The following is a 21,530-nucleotide window of genomic DNA, read 5'->3' on the forward strand; positions in this document are numbered from 1 at the left end:
GCAAAGTTTTGATTTTTTTTTAATAAAAAGGCACCTATAAAACAGGTCAATCAATACGTTACAGGCAGCACAGATACCCCAAAACAAGCCTAGAAATCATTTCAAAATAAAAACCGGTAAGATGTCTTCACATATTGTATTTATATATTTATATTTATATTTATTTATATATTTTTATTTATAGACTGGTACAAAATGCATGGCTGGCAGGAGATGGCATGGAGCATCCAGTGCCCCCTGCCCGTCAGCTGCAGGGGCTCTGGGTCACCCTGATGGCACCTCCTCCCTTGGCCTCATCCTGACTGACGGCAGAGAAAGCAGGGTGGGAGGGATGGGGGGGCGCTCAACAGAGGCGATTCAAGCTGGGGAGGGAGACAGGAAGGAGGCGGGAGACACGAGACTGGACCATATTCACAGCACAAGGCAGAGCTGGGGGGGCAGGGGAGGGGAGGGAGCCCAGGAATGCTCCGAGTGGGGATGAACATGATGGTGGGTCACTGGAAGCACCTTCTGCGGCGTAGTGGGGGGGGGGGGCTGTTGTGGTGAAACTCCTGGCCAGGCCTTCGCTGGGAGGGTCCAAGAAACCTGGGGAAAACCAGCCTTTCCTCCTTGCTTCTTGGGGGTACCAATTCTGTTATCCGATCAGCCCAGCATACTTTCTGTAGCTTCCTCAGCCCTCCCCCTTCTGAGCTTCACTGCCAAAGCTGGGCAGGGGAGCGCGGGGGGGGGGGAGTGGGGGAGGTCTCAGGCAGAAGCTGAGTTTAAAAGTGCAGAGGCGCCCCAGCTTGGCAGTGCCAGATACATCTGCCGGGAAGGGCCTGCAAGACCCAGCCCCCCCACCCTGAGCCCGGCCTGGCCCAAACCTAGGGTGCTGCTCAAACCCTGGGCAGGCAGAGAGGAAGGGCCTCCCTGACTTGCTCTGCCCTGCCTTGTTAGAAGGCAGGGTGTGAACCCCCCCCCACTCCCCCACTCCACACACAGGAGGTGCAGGCGAATCTTTCCCAAGCAAGGCTATGGGGCCTGCCCTCGACCCCCCCCCCCATCTCTCTGCGAGCCTCATTGGGCCTCTGGCATTGCTTTTCACTTCTCTTCGTTCATTGTGGGCAACTGCTGCCAAATGAAAGCAATCTTTTTTTTGATGGGAGACTATTTCAACCTTTGATCCCCAAACCTCCTCTCCTCCTCCCCTCCCCCCTTTCAGGTGTTATTTCACGATAAGCCCAGGAAGCGGAATTGGGCCGAGGAGCCGTCCGATGGCTATTCTCCAGCAAGGGAGCCAGGCGGCATGGAAGCAAAGGGAAGAGCTGGGGGGGACTCACCCAGACTGCCCCTCCCTGTGGGAAAACAAGCGAGCACAGAAGGCCACTGAAGGGGCAGTGCCCTACGGTCAGGGAAGCCTCCCTCTCGTTTCTTGCGCCGGCCACGATCCATCCACAGCACGGGGGAAAGGGCCAATCCACTCCCGTGGCGTCTCTTTGGGGCCAGCGTCCTGTAACAAGAGCCAAGTGCGGGTAGGGGTGCAAACGTCACCTCAGGCCCTATCCCAGCACCAGCCTGGAGTGTCCAGCCCTGTGGGCAGCTTGCGCCCGGACTCCGCTCTCTTGCAGACAGCTGCTGGGTGGGACTTCCATCTGGCGCCAGGGTAACTGGTCGAGGGCTTCCGCCTTTTCCTCTGTCTACTCCGACCCCGAGAAGGCTGGGCTGGCGGTTGCTCCCTCAGACCTACTGACACCTCCCAATTCCTCCTTTCAGAAGCAAAGCAGAGAAGGCAGAACGTTCCTTAGAAGGGCAGGTTGGCCATGCCACCGGTTCCGGGGCCGTAGCTCATCTGGCCATCCAGGGAGACACTGCGCTGGCGCATGGAGACCATGAGGTTCTGCTGGGACGGGGGCCCCATCAGGGAGCCCTGGGGGGAGATCAGGTGCCCCGCCGGCTGCCCGTACATCTCTCCGGAGACGGAAATGCTGCGCTGCTTGGCCTGCATGAGCAGGAAGTTCTGCTGGGCCAGGAGGCTCTGCTGGGGCAGCACCAGCCCTTGGGGCAGGCTGTTGCCCACCAGGCTCTGCTGGGGGGGCAGGCCTGTCCTGCCCAGCACGGGCATCTGTCCGGGATGGCAAAGGGCCATTCCACGTGGCATTGCTTGTGGGCCGGGCCGGGCTGGGCCCTGTTCTACCATCATGTTCTGCAAGCTCGCCAGGTGCAGGTTTGAGGGGGGCAGGGCCTTGACCCCCTGGCCCTCCCCCTTGGGGAAGTACTGCAGCGTGCTGCTGGGCTTCTCCGAAGGGATAATGCGGGAGAGGTCAAATTCGGGAATGCCCGTTGGGGTGGGCCGGATCACATCACTCAACTCTGGATCGCTGAGCACAGAGGCCACTCCGGGAAGCACAGATGGGTAGGGCTCGGGCAGCCGCCCAGCCAGGCGCTGCTGAGGGGGCACCTGCTGGGGGGGCAGCTCTTCTGGAGGGACTCCCAAGCCAGGCGGGTAGTGGTGTTGCTGTGGGGGAGGCGGCTGCTGCAACCCGGGTCCGGCCGTTCCTCCCGGGGCCATTGGAATGCCGCCCCCATTGGTGGGGGGCTGCTGCAGACGTGGTGCGAACACCAGCTGGCCAGAAGGGCCGCAGGGCTGGCCCAGGGCGTCTGGGGGACCGGGGGGCATCATCGGGTTCTGCACAGGGGCGCCGCTGTGCATGGGGAGGCCGGTCCCCAGGGGGCTGGGCGAAGACATTGGGGGGGCTGCCACTTCCTGGGAGAGCAGCTGCTGTCCAGCGAGGTTCAGGCCCATAGGGCTCGGCACGGGGGTCGGCCCCACAGAGTTCACATGCATTGGATTGGGCTGATTTCCGCCCATGCCTGCAAGGGAAAAGGGAAGATGCTAAGCCTCAGGGCAGAACACATCGCAAGCCTGCCCCAACTCGATGGCAGTGTTATGGGGCCCAGAGGAGGCCCTTGGAAGCCTGCCCGACTCCCCTCCCGTTGTGCCAAAGAGGCAAGGCTGGCTTATCTGGTGTTCCCTCCTTGCCTTTCTCTGAACAGTTCCTGCATTCCTTCTCCAAGATTCCCTCCCTCCAGACTCCGGTGGGAGGCAGAGGCCTAGCTGTCTGGAAAAAGCCTGGCCTCTGAAATTCATCCCCCACCCCACAAACCTTGTTGCTGTGGGCTTTGGGGAGAAAGGAGAGTTGGGGGGAGGCAAGAGAGGCTCCTGGCCGAAGCCCCTGCCTCAGAAATGGGCAGCTCGCTCCTATGGCTAGGCCCATTTGGAGCCGAGAGGCCCACCAAGACCCCAGGAACGGGGCAGGAAGGACACCAGGGGAAATCATTGTCCTGGCTCTGCGGGTGGTGCAGAAGTACAGGTGCCCACAGCCGTCCCTCGGAGTGGCCCCCCTGCCCACCCACTCTTACCAGACATAGCCCCAGGCGGCAGCAGGGGCCGGTCCGGGAGCAGTTCATCATCTGAGGTGGCGATGGTTTTGATGGCGTTGTGGTAGAGTGGCGTGGAGCTGGGCATGGCGTATTTGGACATCTGGGACATCATGAGGGACAAAGGGTTCTGGGATGGGGGTGGATCTGGAGAGGAAGGAAAAGGCAGGTTGGGGATCAGGGGGCCGGAGGTGTTGCCAGACGGGGCAGAGGAGCTGCTCCGAGACCCAGAGGGCACAGCACCTGCAAGAGAAAGACGGAAGCATCTTCAGGCCGAGCCAAAGTAACGTGGGGCAACCCTCCGAGCTGAGCCAGGGGAAGAGCCGGCAAAGCGTAAATCATGCCGGCCAAAGGCATCCGGGAAGCCCACTGGCCTGGCCAGAAAGGCAGCTGCTCTTTCCCTCCAGCTCCCCAAAGGGATGCCTCGTGTGTTGAGGGGGGTCTAAACAGCCCTCCGACGAGATGGTCCCTGGAAGTCTTTGGGGTGCTCACAGGTTTCTCTCCCATCTAACCCCACCGCACCCCCCAAGGCAGGAAATGATCCCCCCAGGTATTCTAGTTGAGCCCAAGGCTGACTGAGACTCCAGGAATACCTCAGACTTTCCTACAGGAGGACCTGCAAACCGCGGCATTCTCTCCGTTAAGTGTATTAATCTTACAATTGGATCTGCTGGATTAGTTTAGGGGAGGGGAGGGTTGCTTTTGGCATTTCAGAGTTAAAAGGAAAATAGGGTTACATCCCCCCACAACCCATACTGAGCAGAGGAAGGCGTGTGCCCTTCAGAACTAGGATGCAGACTGTTTGCAAACAACAGCAATAAGCAGCCTTAAGCCAGAGGGGCACCAGGCTGCACCCTGAAATAACGGGCCCCCTTTGAGGGGACTAGAGCCTTGCAGTCACCATATTGGATGCATTTCATTCGACTGCAAGCAAGTTTTCTCCCTGTCCGCATTTTGCTATGGGGCCTCTCGGGAGCCAAGGGGAAGCAAGGGTGACCCTTGACTGAAAGGGCACTGCCCAGGAGAGCAGGCCTCCCTGCTTTCAACGGAAAGGGGGCCCTGGATCTACAGGACCTGGCAACCTCTTTAGTGTTTTTGTCAAAATCAGTTAAAACCCAAAAGGACTGAGCTGAACTGGCATTTCTCAGAGGCTAGGCATGACCCCAGAGAAACTCTTGCAATAAAGTGGGAGACAGACAGCTCAGATGCCTGGCTGTCCCTCCTGCAAGGTGGCTTGACAGGAGGAAAGGAATGGGGAGGCGGGCTTCAACACTGCCTGTCAAAAGACCCCCTCCTCTTCCTTCATAGAGAAAGCCAATTAAAGGGACTCCCTGAAAACCAGAAAGTCTCCCTTCACAGAACTGCTCACCCCGCTCAGCCCCTGGCAGGCCTCTGCCCTTACCTTGCTCAAGGTGGCCCAAGGGGGCAGAGTTGCCCATTCCGAGGGCTGGCTTGCCTGGACTGGCAAGGCTGGCCTTGGGGGAGGGTGCCCATCCTGGGGAAGAAACAGCCATGGAGGGCGATTTGAGATGGCCGGGCGAACTAGTTGGGGAGCGGACATTGAGCACGGAACCCAGCACCTGGGGGGACTTGAGGGGGGCATTGCTGGCGGTGGCAGCTGGCAGGCTGACCAGGGCGGAAGGTGTCTGCGGAGACTTGAGGTTGGCTGAAGGGGACGTGCCCAGGGGGGAATGTGCTTGGCTGAGGGTGGGAGACTTGAGACGGCCCACGCTGGGTGAGTTCATCTGCCCCATGTTGAGGGCCAGGTCCGAGGGGCGACGGCCCAGGCCCCGAATGGGAGCCCCATGCATGTTCGTGGCGGAGGCACTGGTGCTGGGCGGCAAGGGAACGTGGCTGAGCCGTGGGGTGCCGGCCATGCTGCCCTGCTCCGAACCAAACATATCAGGCGTGGCCCCCATCTCTTGCGGCACAGGTGGGTAGGGGCCCTGCCCAGAGAAGCTCTGCTGCTGTCCCTGGCCTGGGAAGGGCGAGCCCATCAGCATCTTAGGTGGGCCCCCCATTATGGCCCCGGTGCCATTTGGGGCGCGTCCTCGGGCCATTTCCTCCGGGGGCATCAGCTCTGGCCCACGGGCCTTCTGGGTCAGCAGCATCTGCTGCTGTTGCTGGGGCGTCATCTGTACACTCAAGTTCATGTTCATGTTCACATTCATGTTCAAGTTAGTGGGTGTGGCCAAGGCGCTCGGCTCCACCTCCTGCAGCGGTGGTGGTGGGCTCATCAGGGCCCGTCCCCCCCCAAACTCCAAGCCCAAGCCTTCCCCGGCAAACATGGCAGGCTCCATCTGCCGGTGGGTTGGCAAAATGCGCTCCATCTCCAGCCCCAGAGACCCTGGCCGCTTCTCCAGCAGGGGGTGACGCAGCAGGTCCTCGCGGGCCCGGGATGGCAGGAAGCGCTCGGCCTCGCCTTGCCCTGGGGAGTACGAGAGGCCCCCGGGTGCAAAGTGTCCTGGACCCCTGAGGGGCAGGTCTTCGCCCCACGGTACGCCGGGCTGCACAGGGCGGGGCCCACCGCCGACTGGGCCAAGGGATTCCAGGGGCAGGCTTGGCATTGTGGCAAAGCCCCTCTGGACGTGGCCACCCGGGAAGCCGCGGGGGCCGGGGAAGGTGGGCCGCAGCTGCTCCTGAATGTCCAGGGGTGCCCCCCGCAACAGCCACTGCTCTCCGGGACGGCTGTGGTAGGGAGGCGGGGGCCCCCGAAGCATCACACCTCCCAGGGGCTGGGCCAGCATCACTTCCTGCAGCGGCCGCCCCCCATGCAAGCCGGCTTGCTCCTCCTTACGGCGCTTCTCCTCATAGTACTCCTCTTGCAGCTTGCGCCAAGCCACCTGCTCGGGAGTCAGGCTGTCTTGGCTGAGGCGCTGCAGCACCACGTTCATAGGTTGGCCCAGGTCCACCCCTGGGGGCAACGGTCCCTCCTGCTCCAGGCCTGGGGCCCCCAGGCTCTGCGTCTGTGAAATCATGGACTGCAGCGGCTCCTCATACTTCTTCACGCCTGTCCCGGAGAGGGCAGCCTGGGGAGGCTGTGGGGCTGTAGACTGGGGGGGCAGGATGGCCCCTTCCCCAGGGCCTGGCCCGCCCTTGAGGAAGGGCTCAGCCTCGCTGCCACGCAAAAGGAGGCGCTCGATGTCCCGGAGAGTCTGCAGAGACCGCTCCCGGTGCTCCAGCTGCTCCTTGGAGAGGCCTTCGGTGTTGAGGGGGTTGCGAGGCCCGTTACCTGCCGTGGGGGGGGCCGTACTGGCCCCCTCCCCCAACAAGCCCTCCGCAGTGCTGGCCTGCAGGGAGCTGAGCGCGGTGGGGGTGCTGGGGTGGGTGCTGCTGGGGGCCACTGAGCTGCTGCTGTTGCTGCCGTTTCCCACTGAGTTGGGTGTCAGGTCCTGGCAAGCCTCTTCAGGGGCCCCCTCTGGCGGGAGAGCATTGCTGGAAGAGAGAGGTCCTTGGCTGAGCCCCAGCGGGGCCCCTCCCGCCTGCTGTCCCTGGGCCTGGCTGCTTGGGGGCAGGGCTGGCGGTCCTTGAGGAGTATTGGCAGGAGACAAGTGGAGCGGCAGGGGTTCAACGGCACCTGGCATCTTCGGGAGAGGGCTTGGCTGTAAAAGGAGAAAGAGGGTGATTGTACGGAGTGGGAGCCTGGGGCTAGCAGCTACCCCTGCTCTGGCCACAGGTCCCCCACTCAGGACAGCCCGTCTAGCCTTCCCAGCAGCACAAGCAGCTGCCTTTCCGCAGCTCTGGCCTTACCTGGTCCAACTTTGCCCGGGGCACATGTTGCTGATGGTAGCCAAGAATGGAGTCTGCCTGGCCCTGAAGGACGGCCTCCGCAGCCCTGCAGACACCCAAAGAGCCATCAGGGCAGCCCCCCTTTGCCTGGGACCCAGCTGTGGGGAAGCCCAACTTCCTTGCAGGAAAACCTCCCCCTGGTTTGGGGCTGGCAGAGGTGAAAGCGAAGGAGATGCTCCCCACACCCATGGAAGTGCCATGGCTTACGTGTTGGCCAGGTGTGTGGTGAAGACATAGACCAGCTGCAGGCTCTGCTTTCCTCCAGCGTCTGATCGCAGGTTGGGAGCTGCACTGTGAGGGGCGCCAGGCGTGTTGCTCTCGCTCAGGGCCGGCAAAGGGTTGGATCCCGGGCCCAGCTGTGCACCTGTGCTCATGGCCGACTCGGCTACGTGGCAATCTGGGAGGGACAATCATGGCAGGCTGAACAACCGCTGCAGTTCAGCAGCCGTTGTGGCACCAGATTGGCTGGTGAAGAGCTGAGAGAGCTCGGCTTGATTCACACATGCAGGGGCAGCACAAGAGAAGTCATCCGCAGAGTGCCCCAGGTTGTTGCTGCTTTCCCTGAAGTGCCCAGCAGGTGGCAGGCCAGAGGAATTCCCTTCGTCACCCACAAATACACAAGCACCTAACAAGTCACCTCTCCCAGCTTCAGAGGGCTGACCCTCCCACGCCTTCCCAAGTTGTGCCCCCTCCTGGAAAGACCTGCTGGCCCCTCCCAACAAGCCCTCCGCAGTGCTGGCCTGCAGGGAGCTGAGCGCGGTGGGGGTGCTGGGGTGGGTGCTGCTGGGGGCCACTGAGCTGCTGCTGTTGCTGCCGTTTCCCACTGAGTTGGGTGTCAGGTCCTGGCAAGCCTCTTCAGGGGCCCCCTCTGGCGGGAGAGCATTGCTGGAAGAGAGAGGTCCTTGGCTGAGCCCCAGCGGGGCCCCTCCCGCCTGCTGTCCCTGGGCCTGGCTGCTTGGGGGCAGGGCTGGCGGTCCTTGAGGAGTATTGGCAGGAGACAAGTGGAGCGGCAGGGGTTCAACGGCACCTGGCATCTTCGGGAGAGGGCTTGGCTGTAAAAGGAGAAAGAGGGTGATTGTACGGAGTGGGAGCCTGTGGCTAGCAGCTACCCCTGCTCTGGCCACAGGTCTCCCACTCAGGACAGCCCGTCTAGCCTTCCCAGCAGCACAAGCAGCTGCCTTTCCGCAGCTCTGGCCTTACCTGGTCCAACTTTGCCCGGGGCACATGTTGCTGATGGTAGCCAAGAATGGAGTCTGCCTGGCCCTGAAGGACGGCCTCCGCAGCCCTGCAGACACCCAAAGAGCCATCAGGGCAGCCCCCCTTTGCCTGGGACCCAGCTGTGGGGAAGCCCAACTTCCTTGCAGGAAAACCTCCCCCTGGTTTGGGGCTGGCAGAGGTGAAAGCGAAGGAGATGCTCCCCACACCCATGGAAGTGCCATGGCTTACGTGTTGGCCAGGTGTGTGGTGAAGACATAGACCAGCTGCAGGCTCTGCTTTCCTCCAGCGTCTGATCGCAGGTTGGGAGCTGCACTGTGAGGGGCGCCAGGCGTGTTGCTCTCGCTCAGGGCCGGCAAAGGGTTGGATCCCGGGCCCAGCTGTGCACCTGTGCTCATGGCCGACTCGGCTACGTGGCAATCTGGGAGGGACAATCATGGCAGGCTGAACAACCGCTGCAGTTCAGCAGCCGTTGTGGCACCAGATTGGCTGGTGAAGAGCTGAGAGAGCTCGGCTTGATTCACACATGCAGGGGCAGCACAAGAGAAGTCATCCGCAGAGTGCCCCAGGTTGTTGCTGCTTTCCCTGAAGTGCCCAGCAGGTGGCAGGCCAGAGGAATTCCCTTCGTCACCCACAAATACACAAGCACCTAACAAGTCACCTCTCCCAGCTTCAGAGGGCTGACCCTCCCACGCCTTCCCAAGTTGTGCCCCCCTCCCTGGAAAGACCTGCTAGCCCCTGGCCTCAGTGGCCACGTGCTTCCCCCCAGCAATGATGGATACTTCCTCGTCCTGGGGGTTTCCTTGAAAAGTACCAGTTGACAAGCCAGCACTGAGGAGGTCAGAGAGAAGCAGGAGGCGGTGCTTCCAAGGGCCACGCTTTACCAAGGCACGACTGTGTCTCCCTGAGAGGGCCCTTGAAGATTTGTCCACTGCCTCCTGGGGGAGCAGAGAGATGGCTGCAGTGTCATGCCTGAGCCTATGAGCACTCACTGTGGCTGCTGCCCAGGGATTTGTCGTCATCCTCGCTCTCCGGCCCAGAGCACCACTCGTCCCCGCTGTAGGGTTGCTTCCTCTCCAGCACGCAGCGTCTCTTGCTCCGAGGGACTGTCTCACCTATCAAGCAAAAGGCTGCACTAAGCCCTCCTCCATCCAAAGGGTGCCGCAGCTGGGGGGGAAGATGAGATGCCAGCCCACCCCGCCCCACCCATGAAGCAAGCGGGGCCATTGATGCGCCTCTTGCCGGCCCTGCACCCTCACCTTTCAGCTCCTTGTCCAGTGGGGTGGCACTTGCTTCCCGCCGCTCTCCCGAATCCACGGAGACACTGCGTTCCCGCCTGACTTTGCCCTTCAAGGCCCCAAAGACAGAAACAGGAGCCTGGCTGGCTTTCAGTGCCAGAGGGCTTATGGCGGGCTGGCCAACTTTGATGCCCTGGCTCCCTGCCCCGCCCACATCTTTAGCGCCCCGGTGGCCGATGGGAGGGGGGCTCACAGGGTGGGGCTGGGAGTGGGCACTGCTGTTACCTGTCTTTCCATGGTTGGCCAGTTTACTGTCAGGGTGCATTTGACTGGCTGAAGTTTCTGGCAGCGACACTGGAGGAAGTGCCACGTCTCTGGGTCCACCACCACTGGCACTTCTGGTCGGGCCAAATGCCTCCTGGGTGGGGAGGGGGAGAAAAGAGGGGTGTAAGACAAAAACAATCATCAGAACGGCAAAGAAGAGGCCACAGCAGATGCCACACCTCCTGCTCAGGACACCCTCCTTGTGCCAGGGTGTCCCAGAGACCTCTGGCAAACCTTGCAATCCTCACTCCCCCAAAGCCCTCAACCTTGAGGCCCAAGAATTTCCCCTCCTGCCCGTGGGAGTTTGCAATTTGGCACCCCTTTCTGGCTACGTTAAGGAAAGGGGTGCACAGCACTGCATGAGAGGAGAAGGAGGCCTCAAGAGGAGGAGTTGTTTAGACGGAAGGACACTTTATTGGCCGAACCCTGTAAGTGAGCCACTCCAAAAGTTGCCATATCCAGATGTTCTCATCAAAAGATAACCATGTTGTAGAACTGGCCGAAACAATGCAGATTCCTCCAATTAGGGGAAAACTGTGGGGGGGGGAGGGTTTGGGGGGGAGGCAGGATTAAACATGTTCAGACAAATTGAAGAATCAGCATGGCTTCTGCAGAAGTAAGTCTTATTAATTTTTCAAAGTTCAACAGATTTTTAGACAGAGGCAAGTCTGTTAAGGCTTTAAAAAAGCCTTTCAGCTGTCCTGGGATAAACAGTAACTTCATTATGAGTTGGGATAAGAGAAAACACAGAAGAGAAACAACCAACAATTCTTCCAGGAGACAAATATGAAATGTTCTAAGGATAAGGGCTGGGACCAATATCTTCATAAGCACTGAGATGACCAAATTTGCTTACAATCCAAAATCATTTTGCATGGTTAAGGCAACGAAGAAGCTTTGAGTCCTTCAGAAGCACCTCTCCAAACTACTGGAGTGGACACTAAAAACCAAAAGATGCCAAAACACCCCCCCCCGCCCCCCGGGCATGAATAGGTATTCCTGGTTGGAACTGATGAGGAAAAGAATTTTTGGTAGCAATTTAATGAAAACACACCCCTATTGTCCAGTTGCTAGAAAACATGCAAATTCCACCTTTAGAATAGAATAGAATTCTTTATTGGCCAAGTGTGATTGGACACACAAGGAATTTGTCTTTGGTGCATATGGTCTCAGTGTACATAAAAGAAAAGATACATTTGTCAAGAATCATAAGGTACAACACTTAATGCTAGTCATAGGGAACAAATAAGCAATCAAATCATATTGGAAAACAGTCAATATAAATTGTAAGGATACCAGCAATAAGCTTACAGTCATAAGTGGGAGGAGATGGGTGATAGGGAATCACTGGAAATGAACCAGAATAAACAGTCCATGTCACCATCCTTTCATACAAATATATGATATGCTGGAGAAGCCTACACAGTTCTGTATGTAGTTCGACACCTACATTGTACTGTAACAATTGACAATGTGCAGAAGAGTGGCTAATGGGCCAGAGTGCCCCTTGTAGCATTTTGGAAAACAGGCGAGCAATAGACAATTCGAAAGCTCCAAGAGAATCCAAAGGGATTGCTGAATGGGGGAGTTTCAGGACAGGGGAGGGAGAACCCCGCCCCACCACCACCACAGCAAGGGAGGAGGGAGGCCCCCCTTCCACATGGCTTTGAGGTCTCTCTCAAGGCCTGTGGGTGGCTCTGGATCCCTCCAGCCCTCCTTGGAGTACCAATATCAGGGTCAAGGTCCCTCTCAAGGTTGGGAGGGGACCTAGCCCATCCCTTGACCTGCGCTTGCCTCTGACTAGCAGGTGCTCCAGCCCTTAGAGGGGGGCTCCTTTGTGATACCTTGTCTCTTTAAGTATCCGTCATCACGTGGGCCGGCTAAGCCTCTGGGGGCCTATTAATAGCAGCTGGAAAGATCACATCACTCCAGGGATATTTATATTCCTCCTTCCACACCAGAGAGATTTATTTCCAGGCTGCCCAGGGAGAGCCTGCTGGAGAGGGAGAGGGAGTACAAATCACCTGCAGGAGACGGAGGCAGACCCATCATCAGGATCAAGATGCCTCTGGACACCAATGGCAAAGCTAAGGATCCACACTCTTCCCTAACTGCCTCCTGGACAGCAGTCCCTGCCTCGGCCACTCCCGGCCATGCTGGTGGGAGAGGCCTTGGGGTGGAAGGAGGATTCGTGATTGCTCTCCTACCTGCGGCAGGGTCCCCTTGGCTTCAGCTCCAGAAGAAGGGCACCATCTCCTAAAGGATGCAGAGGGCATTTTGCTCCTCAGGAAAGCTCAGAGGCAGGTCAACTCTCCAGGCCCAAAAATCTTCCAAGGGAGCATCCACACCGCCAGCCTCTGCCCTGGTGCAATCAGCCTGTGCCAACACTCCCTCAAGGTATGGTCCTACTTAGATCGGAACCCTCTGGGGGGTTCTGAAGCCCCATCAGGCTCGAGGCTTGCTCATTCCCTGATAAACCCTACAGGATCATCCCACACAGGTGCATGAACCACACAACTGTTTCCATGAAACAGGGGAATGGCTACTAGGACAAGGCTAAGGATGAAAAATAAATATGTCAAAGGCTAGCTCTGGGAGAGTGGCAGAGTGGAGGTAATTTCCCTAGTGAAATCCCAATCTGGAGAAAGCCTCCATCTTTATCTGGAACCCCCACCCCCGATTAATGTTGGGGAAGTCCAAGCAGAAAGTATCAAAGGAAGCATCTCAGGAGGGCTGTAGAGTGCACTCACCCTGAGCAAATGGAGCCTGGCCACAGCCTTCAGAGATGGCTTTCAAGAGCCCCACGTGCCCAAAACCTTTGCGGCCATATTCCCAGCCGCTCGGCCCAGGAGGGGAGGCAAGGCTGGGAATGGCACCCGGATTTCTGCTCAGGGCTTGGAACAACTCCTTGGGCCAAGCACAGGCCTCTCTCCTCCAAGACCAGCCACCACAGGTCCACTTGGGCATCTACCCAGCTTGGCCCATGGGCCACACGCCAGCTTTCAGTGCATGGCCTGTGCTGCGGATTGCATATTCTCACAGACACAGGCCCATCCCAGGGCCCTGCAGGCCCTCTTGCTTCATTTAAGAGGAGGGAAGGAGAGGAAATCCCCCCCCCAAAACAGCCACCAATGTTGGAGGGAATGCTAGCCTCTCCTTCCACTGGACAGTCACAAGTCTCCTGCACAGGGCTGGTCAACCAGCAAGGCAGTGACTGGGGGAGGCAGTGGGTCTCTCTGCAGTTAGGAGAGAGCTCTCTGCAGCCACAGAGACCGATGTGCCTTCCCCCAAATCCAGACTGAGTTCAGGGATCTCTGGACATTCTCTTGGATGTCGCTGCCATCCCTCCTGCTGGGCTAAAGAGAAGCGCCTCCAATACCTGAAGCCAAGCCAGGAGTTGGGGATATGGAGCGCACCAAGGCCATGCCTTCCACCGGCAGCAAGATTCAGACCCCTGGCCTCCCGCCTCCTTTGTGTCCTGCCTCTGACTGCCTGTAAAACCTGCGCTGTCAACCTTGTCTTCTAGCATGTTGCTTGGCCACCTGAAGACCCCCAGGCCAGTGCCCCAAATTCTGTGCCGAGGGAACCCAATTAATACTTCGAGAAACAGCTGAGAACACAAGCCGCCTCATTAGGGAAGGTCCTGCCAGGGCCTTGGGGAACCGCTTCCCTCCCTAGGAAAGCACTGTGTCCTGCTTGGGGCTCTCTGAACTTCACCTTTCGTGCTTACTTTCTGCAGCAGCCTTTCTCAGCTGGGGGGAAAACCCTACACTGGGCCAGGAGTTGAGATGGAGCAATTTTTATGCAAGGGTTCCCTGAGACTGGAAGATTGTCTCAAGGGTTCGGGGGGGGGGCAAGAGGGGAGAGGAGGTTTCTCTGGAAGGGAGCAGCCAGGGGCTTCAGAGAAGGGCGGCTTTTGGGGTGGGAAGCAGCAGCTGCTGTCCAGCAGGGAAGAGGCAAAGCAGTCCTTGCTAGGGATAATCCCTGTACAGGTCAATCTGGTTTGGCCGGCCTCATCACCATTGCTATGCGAGTGTTGCTAAGAACCGTGGCTTCCTTTATTATTACAAAACCCAGGAATACTGATATAGTCATCAGCAAGGAAAAGGGTGACCTCTGCTTGTTCTGACATTTTACGGAGTAAAATTAAAAAACAAAAAACAAAACCACATGCCTTCATATACAGAAATAGAGGTGCAGTCCGCATCTAGTAAGACGTGGCCCAGAAACCAGCCCTCTATAACACAGCACTGATGCGGAACGTAAGACCCATCCTTGGCTCGCCTGCCCACCCACCCACCCACCCATGCCCCACCTTCACCATGGGCCTCAAAGCTCAAACTGCCCAAGGAGTTGCTGATTCGGTTCTACAGAGGAATTATTGAGTCTGTCATTTGCACCTATGTAACTGTCTGGTTCGGTTCTGCAACCCAACAAGACAGACACAGACTTCAGAGGATCATTAGAACTGCAGAAAAAATAATTGCTACCAACCTGCCTTCCATTGAGGACCTGTATACTGCACGAATCAAGAAGAGGGCCGTGAAAATATTTACAGATCCCTCACATCCAGGACATAAACTGTTTCAACTCCTACCCTCAAAACGACGCTATAGAGCACTGCACACCAGGACAACTAGACACACGGACAGTTTTTTCCAGAAGGCCATCACTCTGCTAAACAAATAATTCCCTCAACACTGTCAAAACTATTTAATAAATCTGCACTACTATTAATCTTCTCATAGTTCCCATCACCAATCTCTTTCCACTTATGACTGTATGACTGTAACTTTGTTGCTGGCAATCCTTATGATTTATATTGATATATTGACCATCAATTGTGTTGTAAATGTTGTACCTTGATGAACGTATCTTTTCTTTCATGTACACTGAGAGCATATGCACCAAGACAAATTCCTTGTGTGTCCAATCACACTTGGCCAATAAAAAATTCTATTCTATTCTATTCTATTCTATTCTATTCTATTCTATTCTATTCTAGCCACAGCATAGCTATGGACAGAGCTACTTGCCGGAAGATCCCCGACTGGCCAAGAACAGCAAGCAGGATTCCAAGATGGGACAAGGTGACTTCTACTGCAAAAGACCAGCGCAGGAGTCATTCAGATCCCCTTGGGTCAAACTGAAGCCACTGACCAGCAAGAGGACACTCCCTCCTGCAGGCATTTCTGAGCACCCTGCAGAGAAGGGTGCTTCTCCCCCGTCACTTTATCCAGAATTATTCCAGAACTCCTACTGCGCTTTCCTGCCCCTCCAAGCCCTTCCCCCGAGGGCACTGGCTCTGCAGACCTGTAAAACCACCAGCTTTCCTCTTCTGCCTCCCCCCATGACCTCCAGGCTAGGCAGTCCTCACAGCTCGAGGGGCAGGTGGGACACCAGGGCAGAGAGCGCCCGAGCGCTCCCTGGGAAGGCAGCAGGGGAGGGATGTGGCTCAGAGGCAAGAGAGGGTGCAGGGTCAAGATCAGGCAGCCTTCCTCTAATGCATGGGCCATTCCACTGGATTCCACCTAGCAACTGCTCCCCTCTTCCTAGCCTCCAGACTGACCCAGGGATCCTATGTTGAGCTGACGCCTGGGGAATGGAGGCAGACCAGGCTGGCTCCCGCATGTTTCTGAGGGGTGGGTGGTCCTAGCAAGCGAGTCTTCAACTGGAGAGAGACCAATTTGCAGCAATCTCCCTCTGCCTGCTCAGCTCAGCTCAGGCAAGGCCATGCCTGTCTCGGGGTCAGCGTCACTCCAGGTCGCTGGAACCCACAGCAGTGCGCTAATAGGCCAAAGCCTGAAGAAGAGAAACTGTCATTAGCAAAGTTCCCAAGTCTTGGCTCATACAAAGATCACATTCTTCGCTGTCTGAAGTGGGAACAGACCCAGAACATTCTGCAAGTTTTGAGAATGGAGCAAATCTTGTTAAGGAAGACTCTCTGATTCCTCGTGCAGTTCCCTCCAAGCAAGGCTGGAGAGGCGAATGGAATTCCTTGGTGCCAGGATCCGACTCGCCCCAGCCAGATGCCAAGATTTGTTTTGTCTAGCCTCTGCCAGCAACCCACCCCTCAGCTCAACCGCCGATTGTGAAACCGTCCCGTCCTTGCCCAAGTGGAGTTGCCATTTTCTGATCAGAGCTTTTCCCGCAAGGAAAATCGGCTGGCGGAAGCTTTCCAGGGCCAAGTTCTACTTCAAGGCACAATCCCCAAGGCAGCAGTTGGAAAGAAGAAGGATGCCCCTCCCCCCAACTTGCCAAGTCACAAAACTCTGATTCAGCCCTCCAGGAAGGCTCATCGGCAGCCAATCTTCTTGGGGGTGGGGGGGAATGACACACACACACACACACACACACACACACACACACACACACTCTGAAACTGTGCTCCACTGGGAGGGCCATGGTGGCTCCCACTGTACCAGATGAATGGGCTGAAGGACAATAGATTTGCTACTGCCCCCTTGACCCAGGCCTTAAGAAGTCTCTCCAACTTTGAAAACTAGCTTCCCTCCTAGTCTTGCCAGCCCTCCAGTCTTGGGGGGCTGGAAGGTCCAATGCCGGCCTGCACGGATGGAGAGCAAAGCCCTCTGGCACAGGACTGCCCTGCGCACTCCTGCCCCACTGGAATCCAACTGACTCACGCCTGGTGCAGCCCCAGAGGAGCCAAGGCAAGCAGGCCTTTGTTGTGCATACACAAAACTGTCGCTTAGTGAAGGCAGAAAAAAAAATCCCGGCTGGAGGGAAAGGGAGAAACCACACTCTGATTTCTGGGAGCCAGCCAGCTCCCTGACTCAGCCGGCTGGGTCTGCTGCCATGCCCAGCTCACCCAGAACGCCTGCGGGCACGGGGAGGGAAGGATCCTGCACAAGATGGTAGCACCCCAGCCCTAGTCTGACCTCCCCCACCTGGAATGTCAGGACGTGGCACAGCTTCTCCTTGGCGAGGCCGCCATTCCTGGCTCCGGAGAGCTTTTCGTCCTGTGGCCATGATCCAGACTACCTGGCCACATTGGTTCCTCAGAGCCCAGCCAGCAGACAGACCCAGGTCTGAACCCTGAGGGAGGGAAGAGGACCCTGCTGCCTGGAGCCAGGAGACCCGAGTGGGTGGCAAAGGAGGGGCCAGGCAGGGGGGCCAAGAAGGCAGCCAATCACCCAGGCACGTCCTTTCCTGAGTGGGAAATGGGGCACCAGCTGCTCAGAGCATGCCACTCCATCTCATGTGGCAGAGCCCATCACCTGCCTCTAGGTAGTCTCCTGTCCTGCCCCCACGCACTGGCCTGAGTTTGCACCAGGGTCAAAGGTCACCACTTCTCCATAGCATTCTTGGAAAAAGGCTAACCGGAGCAAACAACCCCTTTCCCGTTGCCCGGCCCAGGGCAGGCACAGCAATGGGAACATCAGGTTTGGGCAGCAAGCCATGAACACCCCGATGCTCCTCCAGGGTCTACAACATAAAGCCCTGACCAACTGGGATTCTCTACATGCTTAGAGAATGTCCAAGGATGGATCTGAATAATCCTCTCCGCCCCTTCCACTCCCCAACTATAGGCGTCTATCCCAGCCATGGCTCCATTTCAAGTCATCGGAGAGTAACGTTTGGGCTGCCATCGGGTGACCAGCAGCTCTGAGCCCCATGCAGCAACAAGCAAGAGATCACTACATCTCTACAAAAATGCATAAAACCAAGGATGAAAGCCTCCTAGAATGCATATGGGTTAATACAAAAGGGAAAAAAAGAATGACATCGCTATTTATTTATTTATTTGATTTCTATACCGCCCTTCTCCCGAAGGACTCAGGGCGGTGTACAGGCAAGAATAAAACAGACGGTACAATATACAAATTTAAAATGCAGTTAAAAAACTTATTTTAAAATTGGCCTAAGAAGTAAAATATATAATAAGCTAAAAAAAACCATTTAAAATTAATTTCTAAGAATTTAAAAATTTGTTAAAATCAATTTAAGCCAGCCCTGCGCGAATAAAAAGATGTGTCTTCAGTTCGCGACGGAATGTCCGAAGGTCAGGTATTTGGCGTAAACCCGGGGGAAGTTCGTTCCAGAGGGTGGGAGCCCCCACAGAGAAGGACCTTCCCCTGGGGGCCGCCAGCCGACATTGCTTGGCGGACGGCACCCTGAGAAGTCCCTCTCTGTGAGAGCGTACGGGTCGGTGGGAGGCATGTGGTAACAGCAGGCGGTCCCGTAAGTACCCAGGCCCTATAGGTGTATATTACAGGCCACCCAACCAAGCAGAAGAATTAGACAAACTTTTTGCTAATCGGTTAACAAATGTGTGTAGGAAACACACCACAGTAATAATGGGGGACTTTAAGTACCGTCATCAACTCAGCATCAAGTGAGAGATAGAACAGGTTCCTAACCAATCTAGCTGACAACTTTGTCGTCCAAAAGGTAGAGGAGGGAACTAGAGGGACAGCTTTATTGGACCTAATTCTTACTAATGAGGGGTTGAAGCTATAGCAACTTTGAGGGAGAGTGACCATGTCATATGAGTTAAAGATGCTGCTGACAATATAAAGCAATAGAACATAATCAAACCAGACTTTAAAAGAGCCAATGATGACCCAGACTATTGGGGACAATATGCTGACTCTGTAAACCGCTTAGAGAGTACTGTAAAGCACTGTGAAGCTGTATATAAGTCTAAATGGTATTGTTATTTCAACAAACGTAGAGCTTGTGAAGGATTCTGTGATGAAAATCTTAAAGGGAAAACAACTCAAGAAGCTTGGGAAACTGAAAAATAAGATTATAAATCTGGCACTGTACCTCTGAAAAAGGAAAAATAATAAATCCAAGAAGAAACCAGCATGGATGCACAAAGAATTGTCTGATAAACTAAAAAATAAAAAGGATAAGTATAAAAAATAGAACACCAGCATATAGCCTGAATTTGCAAAGATGAGACCAGAAAAGCTAAGATGCAGAATGAAGACTTGCAAAAAATGTCAAAAAATAATTTAAAAAAATTATTTCAACATTTTAAAAAACAAGAAAGAAGTCAAAGAAACAATCAGTTCATTAAGGAGAGAAGATGCCAAGGAAGTGATGGGCAGCAGGAAGAGAGCAGAGCTGCTTAAATCTTTCTTTGCGTCTGTTTTCACACAAAAAGAAAAAATAGTCCAACTTACCAAAACCATAAAAGAAAGGCTAGCAGTTCAAACTGAAATAGGCAAGAAAATGGTAAGAGAATACCTGTCTGCTTTAGATGAGTTCAGATCACTGGGACCTAATGGATTACATCCCAGAGTTATGAAGAAGCTGGCAGGTCTAATCTTGGAACCACTGAACCTCATATTTCAAAGATCCTGGAGCACCAGGGAACTACCAGAGGTCTGGAAAAGAGTTGATGTGGTTCCCATCTTCAAACAAAAGGAGGGGGGGAAGAGATCGAGGAAACTACAGACCAATCAGACATCAATATCTGGGAAGATCCTGGAAAAGATAATCAAGCAATAGATCTGGGAACAGCTAGAAGCAAGCAAAGTTATAACCAGAAGCCAACATCGGTTTGTCAAAAACAGATCATGCCAAACAATGAAATCGTATTTCATTTTTTGATCAAGTGACTAAGTTAGTGGACCAGCAAAATGCTCTGGGCATGGTATACTTGGATTTAGGCATTTGATAAAAGTAGATCACAGCCTATTTCTTGGTAAGCTAGAAAAATGTGGGTTAAACAGCATCACCACCAGATGGATTTGTAATGGCTGACAAAGTGCACAATATGTAGTCCTTAATGAAACTATGTCTACGAGGCTCCAGTGACGTCACCCTCCTGCTGGGTGCTCAAACAGAGCACTCCGTGTTAGAAGATTGTAAAAGTCAGTGAAACAGAAAATAAATCACTGTTCACTGAGCTTAGCATAATCTCTGGGTGAAAGAGATTATCAGAATTGTGGAAGAGTGGCAGGTCTGACAGGGGGTTTGCTCTTAAGAGCGAATTTTCCTGGATTTATGACCCCACCGAATTCCACTCCTTCCAACTTCAGCACGCCCCTGTTTTTATCAGGGAAAAGGAGAGAATGTTGCTTCTGCTCGAGCGAACTTATTAAATTGATTGATATTCCAAGCAGACGGGAATTTCACAAGCGTTCGAACTTTGATGTAGAATCAGTACGGCAAGTACCGACTCCTTTTTTGAAATTTGAAACCTTTCTTTGTCTTTGATTAATTGACTTTTAAAATGGCGTCTAAAAGTGAAAGTAAAATTTTTTAGTACGATGAAGCAGCGTTACTTGTGGATTGTTACAAACGGAGTTTTTTTTATACTGAAAGGAGGGAAGGAGAGTTATTAAGTTTGAATTCCTGATTCTTTTGAAGACAGAATGGCAGCTAAACCTTTAAAGCCTTCTGGAAGAAGGGATCTGAACCAAGTCTTGAGGAAATATTGAAAGAACAATTAAAACTTTCTGAAGATAGGCAAAAGAGATGATGGAGAATTTTAATGCAAAAATAAGAGAAGATATTCTTATGGCAGTTCAAGGACTGAGTAAAAAATTGAAGGATTGGAAGTGGAAATGCAACAGATCTCTCAGTCAAATAAGTATTTAGAAGATGAAATGAAAGGTGTTCAGAAAAAAGTGGATCAAAATGAAGATCAGGTTGTGATATTACAATATAAACTTATGGAAGGAGCTCTTAGAATTTGTGGTATGCAAGAAGAGCGTGGAGAAGACTTAAGAAAAATTATATCAGAAGCATTGGCTGAATTTATTGAAGCGGACCCCCAAGAGGTAGCTTACCAAATTGATAAAATATATAGAGTTAATTCTTGGATTGCAAGACAGAGAAAGCTTCCTCGGGACATTGTGGTTTATTTTGTGAAAAGGACTATGAGAAATCAAATTCTGCAAGTTTCATATCAGACAACTTTAAAAATTGGAGAACAGGAGTTGAAGGTGTTGAAAGAGATTCCTTCAAAGATGTTAAGAGACAGGAAGGAATTTGCTTTTTTTACACAAGAACTTAAAAAACATCAGATTCAATTCAGATGGGAGGTGCCAGTTGGACTGACACTATTCTATCAAGGAAGGAGATATAGAATTGACACGGTTTTAAAGGCAAAGGATTTTCTTTCTACAGTTTTGAAAGTCGAAATAGAAGTGATAGAAAAACTTCAAGAGACTCAAGAAGGCGTGGTGACCCAAGAGCCTTTATTGCTGCCAGTATTAGAGGAACCACAAGAGCAAAGGGTGACAAGAGGAGCCCTTAAGCGTAAAGAAGAGCAACAGTCTCAAAGTAAAAGTCAGGATCCCATTATGGAAGCTGTGGGAGGAGCTAGACGGAAGATACCGGAGGAGGAGCTTCCGTTGTCTGCTTCAAAGCTTCAGGAGGCCAGTAATGGCAAATAGAATCTTGTCATGGAATGTTAATGGCTTGAATTCAGCTCAGAAAAGAAGGAAAATATTTCACTACTTGAAACAATTAAAAATGATGTGATTTGTTTGCAAGAGACACATATAAAATTATCAGACCAAAAATATTTAATTAATTCAAAATTGGGTAACCATTTTGTTGCATCAG

General features: G+C 54.1%; 2 protein-coding genes across 3 annotated transcripts in view; both read right to left on the reverse strand.

Annotated features, from left to right (window-relative positions):
* On the reverse strand, positions 1-7,834 carry BCL9L (BCL9 like). 2 transcript variants are annotated; one of them, XM_058194912.1, is made up of 5 exons: positions 7,414-7,834; positions 7,168-7,252; positions 4,820-7,019; positions 3,400-3,660; positions 1-2,850 (listed from the first exon to the last, which is right to left on the reverse strand). In XM_058194912.1, exons 1-5 carry the CDS (start codon positions 7,578-7,580, stop codon positions 1,781-1,783), a joined length of 3,783 nt encoding a protein of 1,260 aa, XP_058050895.1. In that variant the 5' UTR covers positions 7,581-7,834; the 3' UTR covers positions 1-1,780. The 2 variants fall into 2 exon arrangements, with proteins under 2 accessions (XP_058050895.1, XP_058050896.1); XM_058194913.1 differs by having other exon boundaries at positions 3,400-3,564; positions 7,414-7,830.
* Positions 7,617-21,530, reverse strand: part of LOC131203929 (B-cell CLL/lymphoma 9-like protein) — a 23,889-nt gene continuing 9,975 nt past the window's right edge. Inside the window, exons 2-7 of the mRNA XM_058194655.1 lie at positions 9,945-10,077; positions 9,681-9,768; positions 9,414-9,536; positions 8,653-8,842; positions 8,407-8,491; positions 7,617-8,258 (exon numbers count right to left, since the gene is read on the reverse strand). Of these exons, the coding sequence (XP_058050638.1) occupies positions 7,617-8,258; positions 8,407-8,491; positions 8,653-8,842; positions 9,414-9,536; positions 9,681-9,768; positions 9,945-9,956 (1,140 nt within the window). The 5' untranslated portion in view covers positions 9,957-10,077. The remainder of the gene's footprint in view (positions 8,259-8,406; positions 8,492-8,652; positions 8,843-9,413; positions 9,537-9,680; positions 9,769-9,944; positions 10,078-21,530) is intronic.

This window comes from Ahaetulla prasina, chromosome 9 (genome assembly GCF_028640845.1).
Source record: "Ahaetulla prasina isolate Xishuangbanna chromosome 9, ASM2864084v1, whole genome shotgun sequence".
NCBI lineage: Eukaryota > Metazoa > Chordata > Lepidosauria > Squamata > Colubridae > Ahaetulla > Ahaetulla prasina.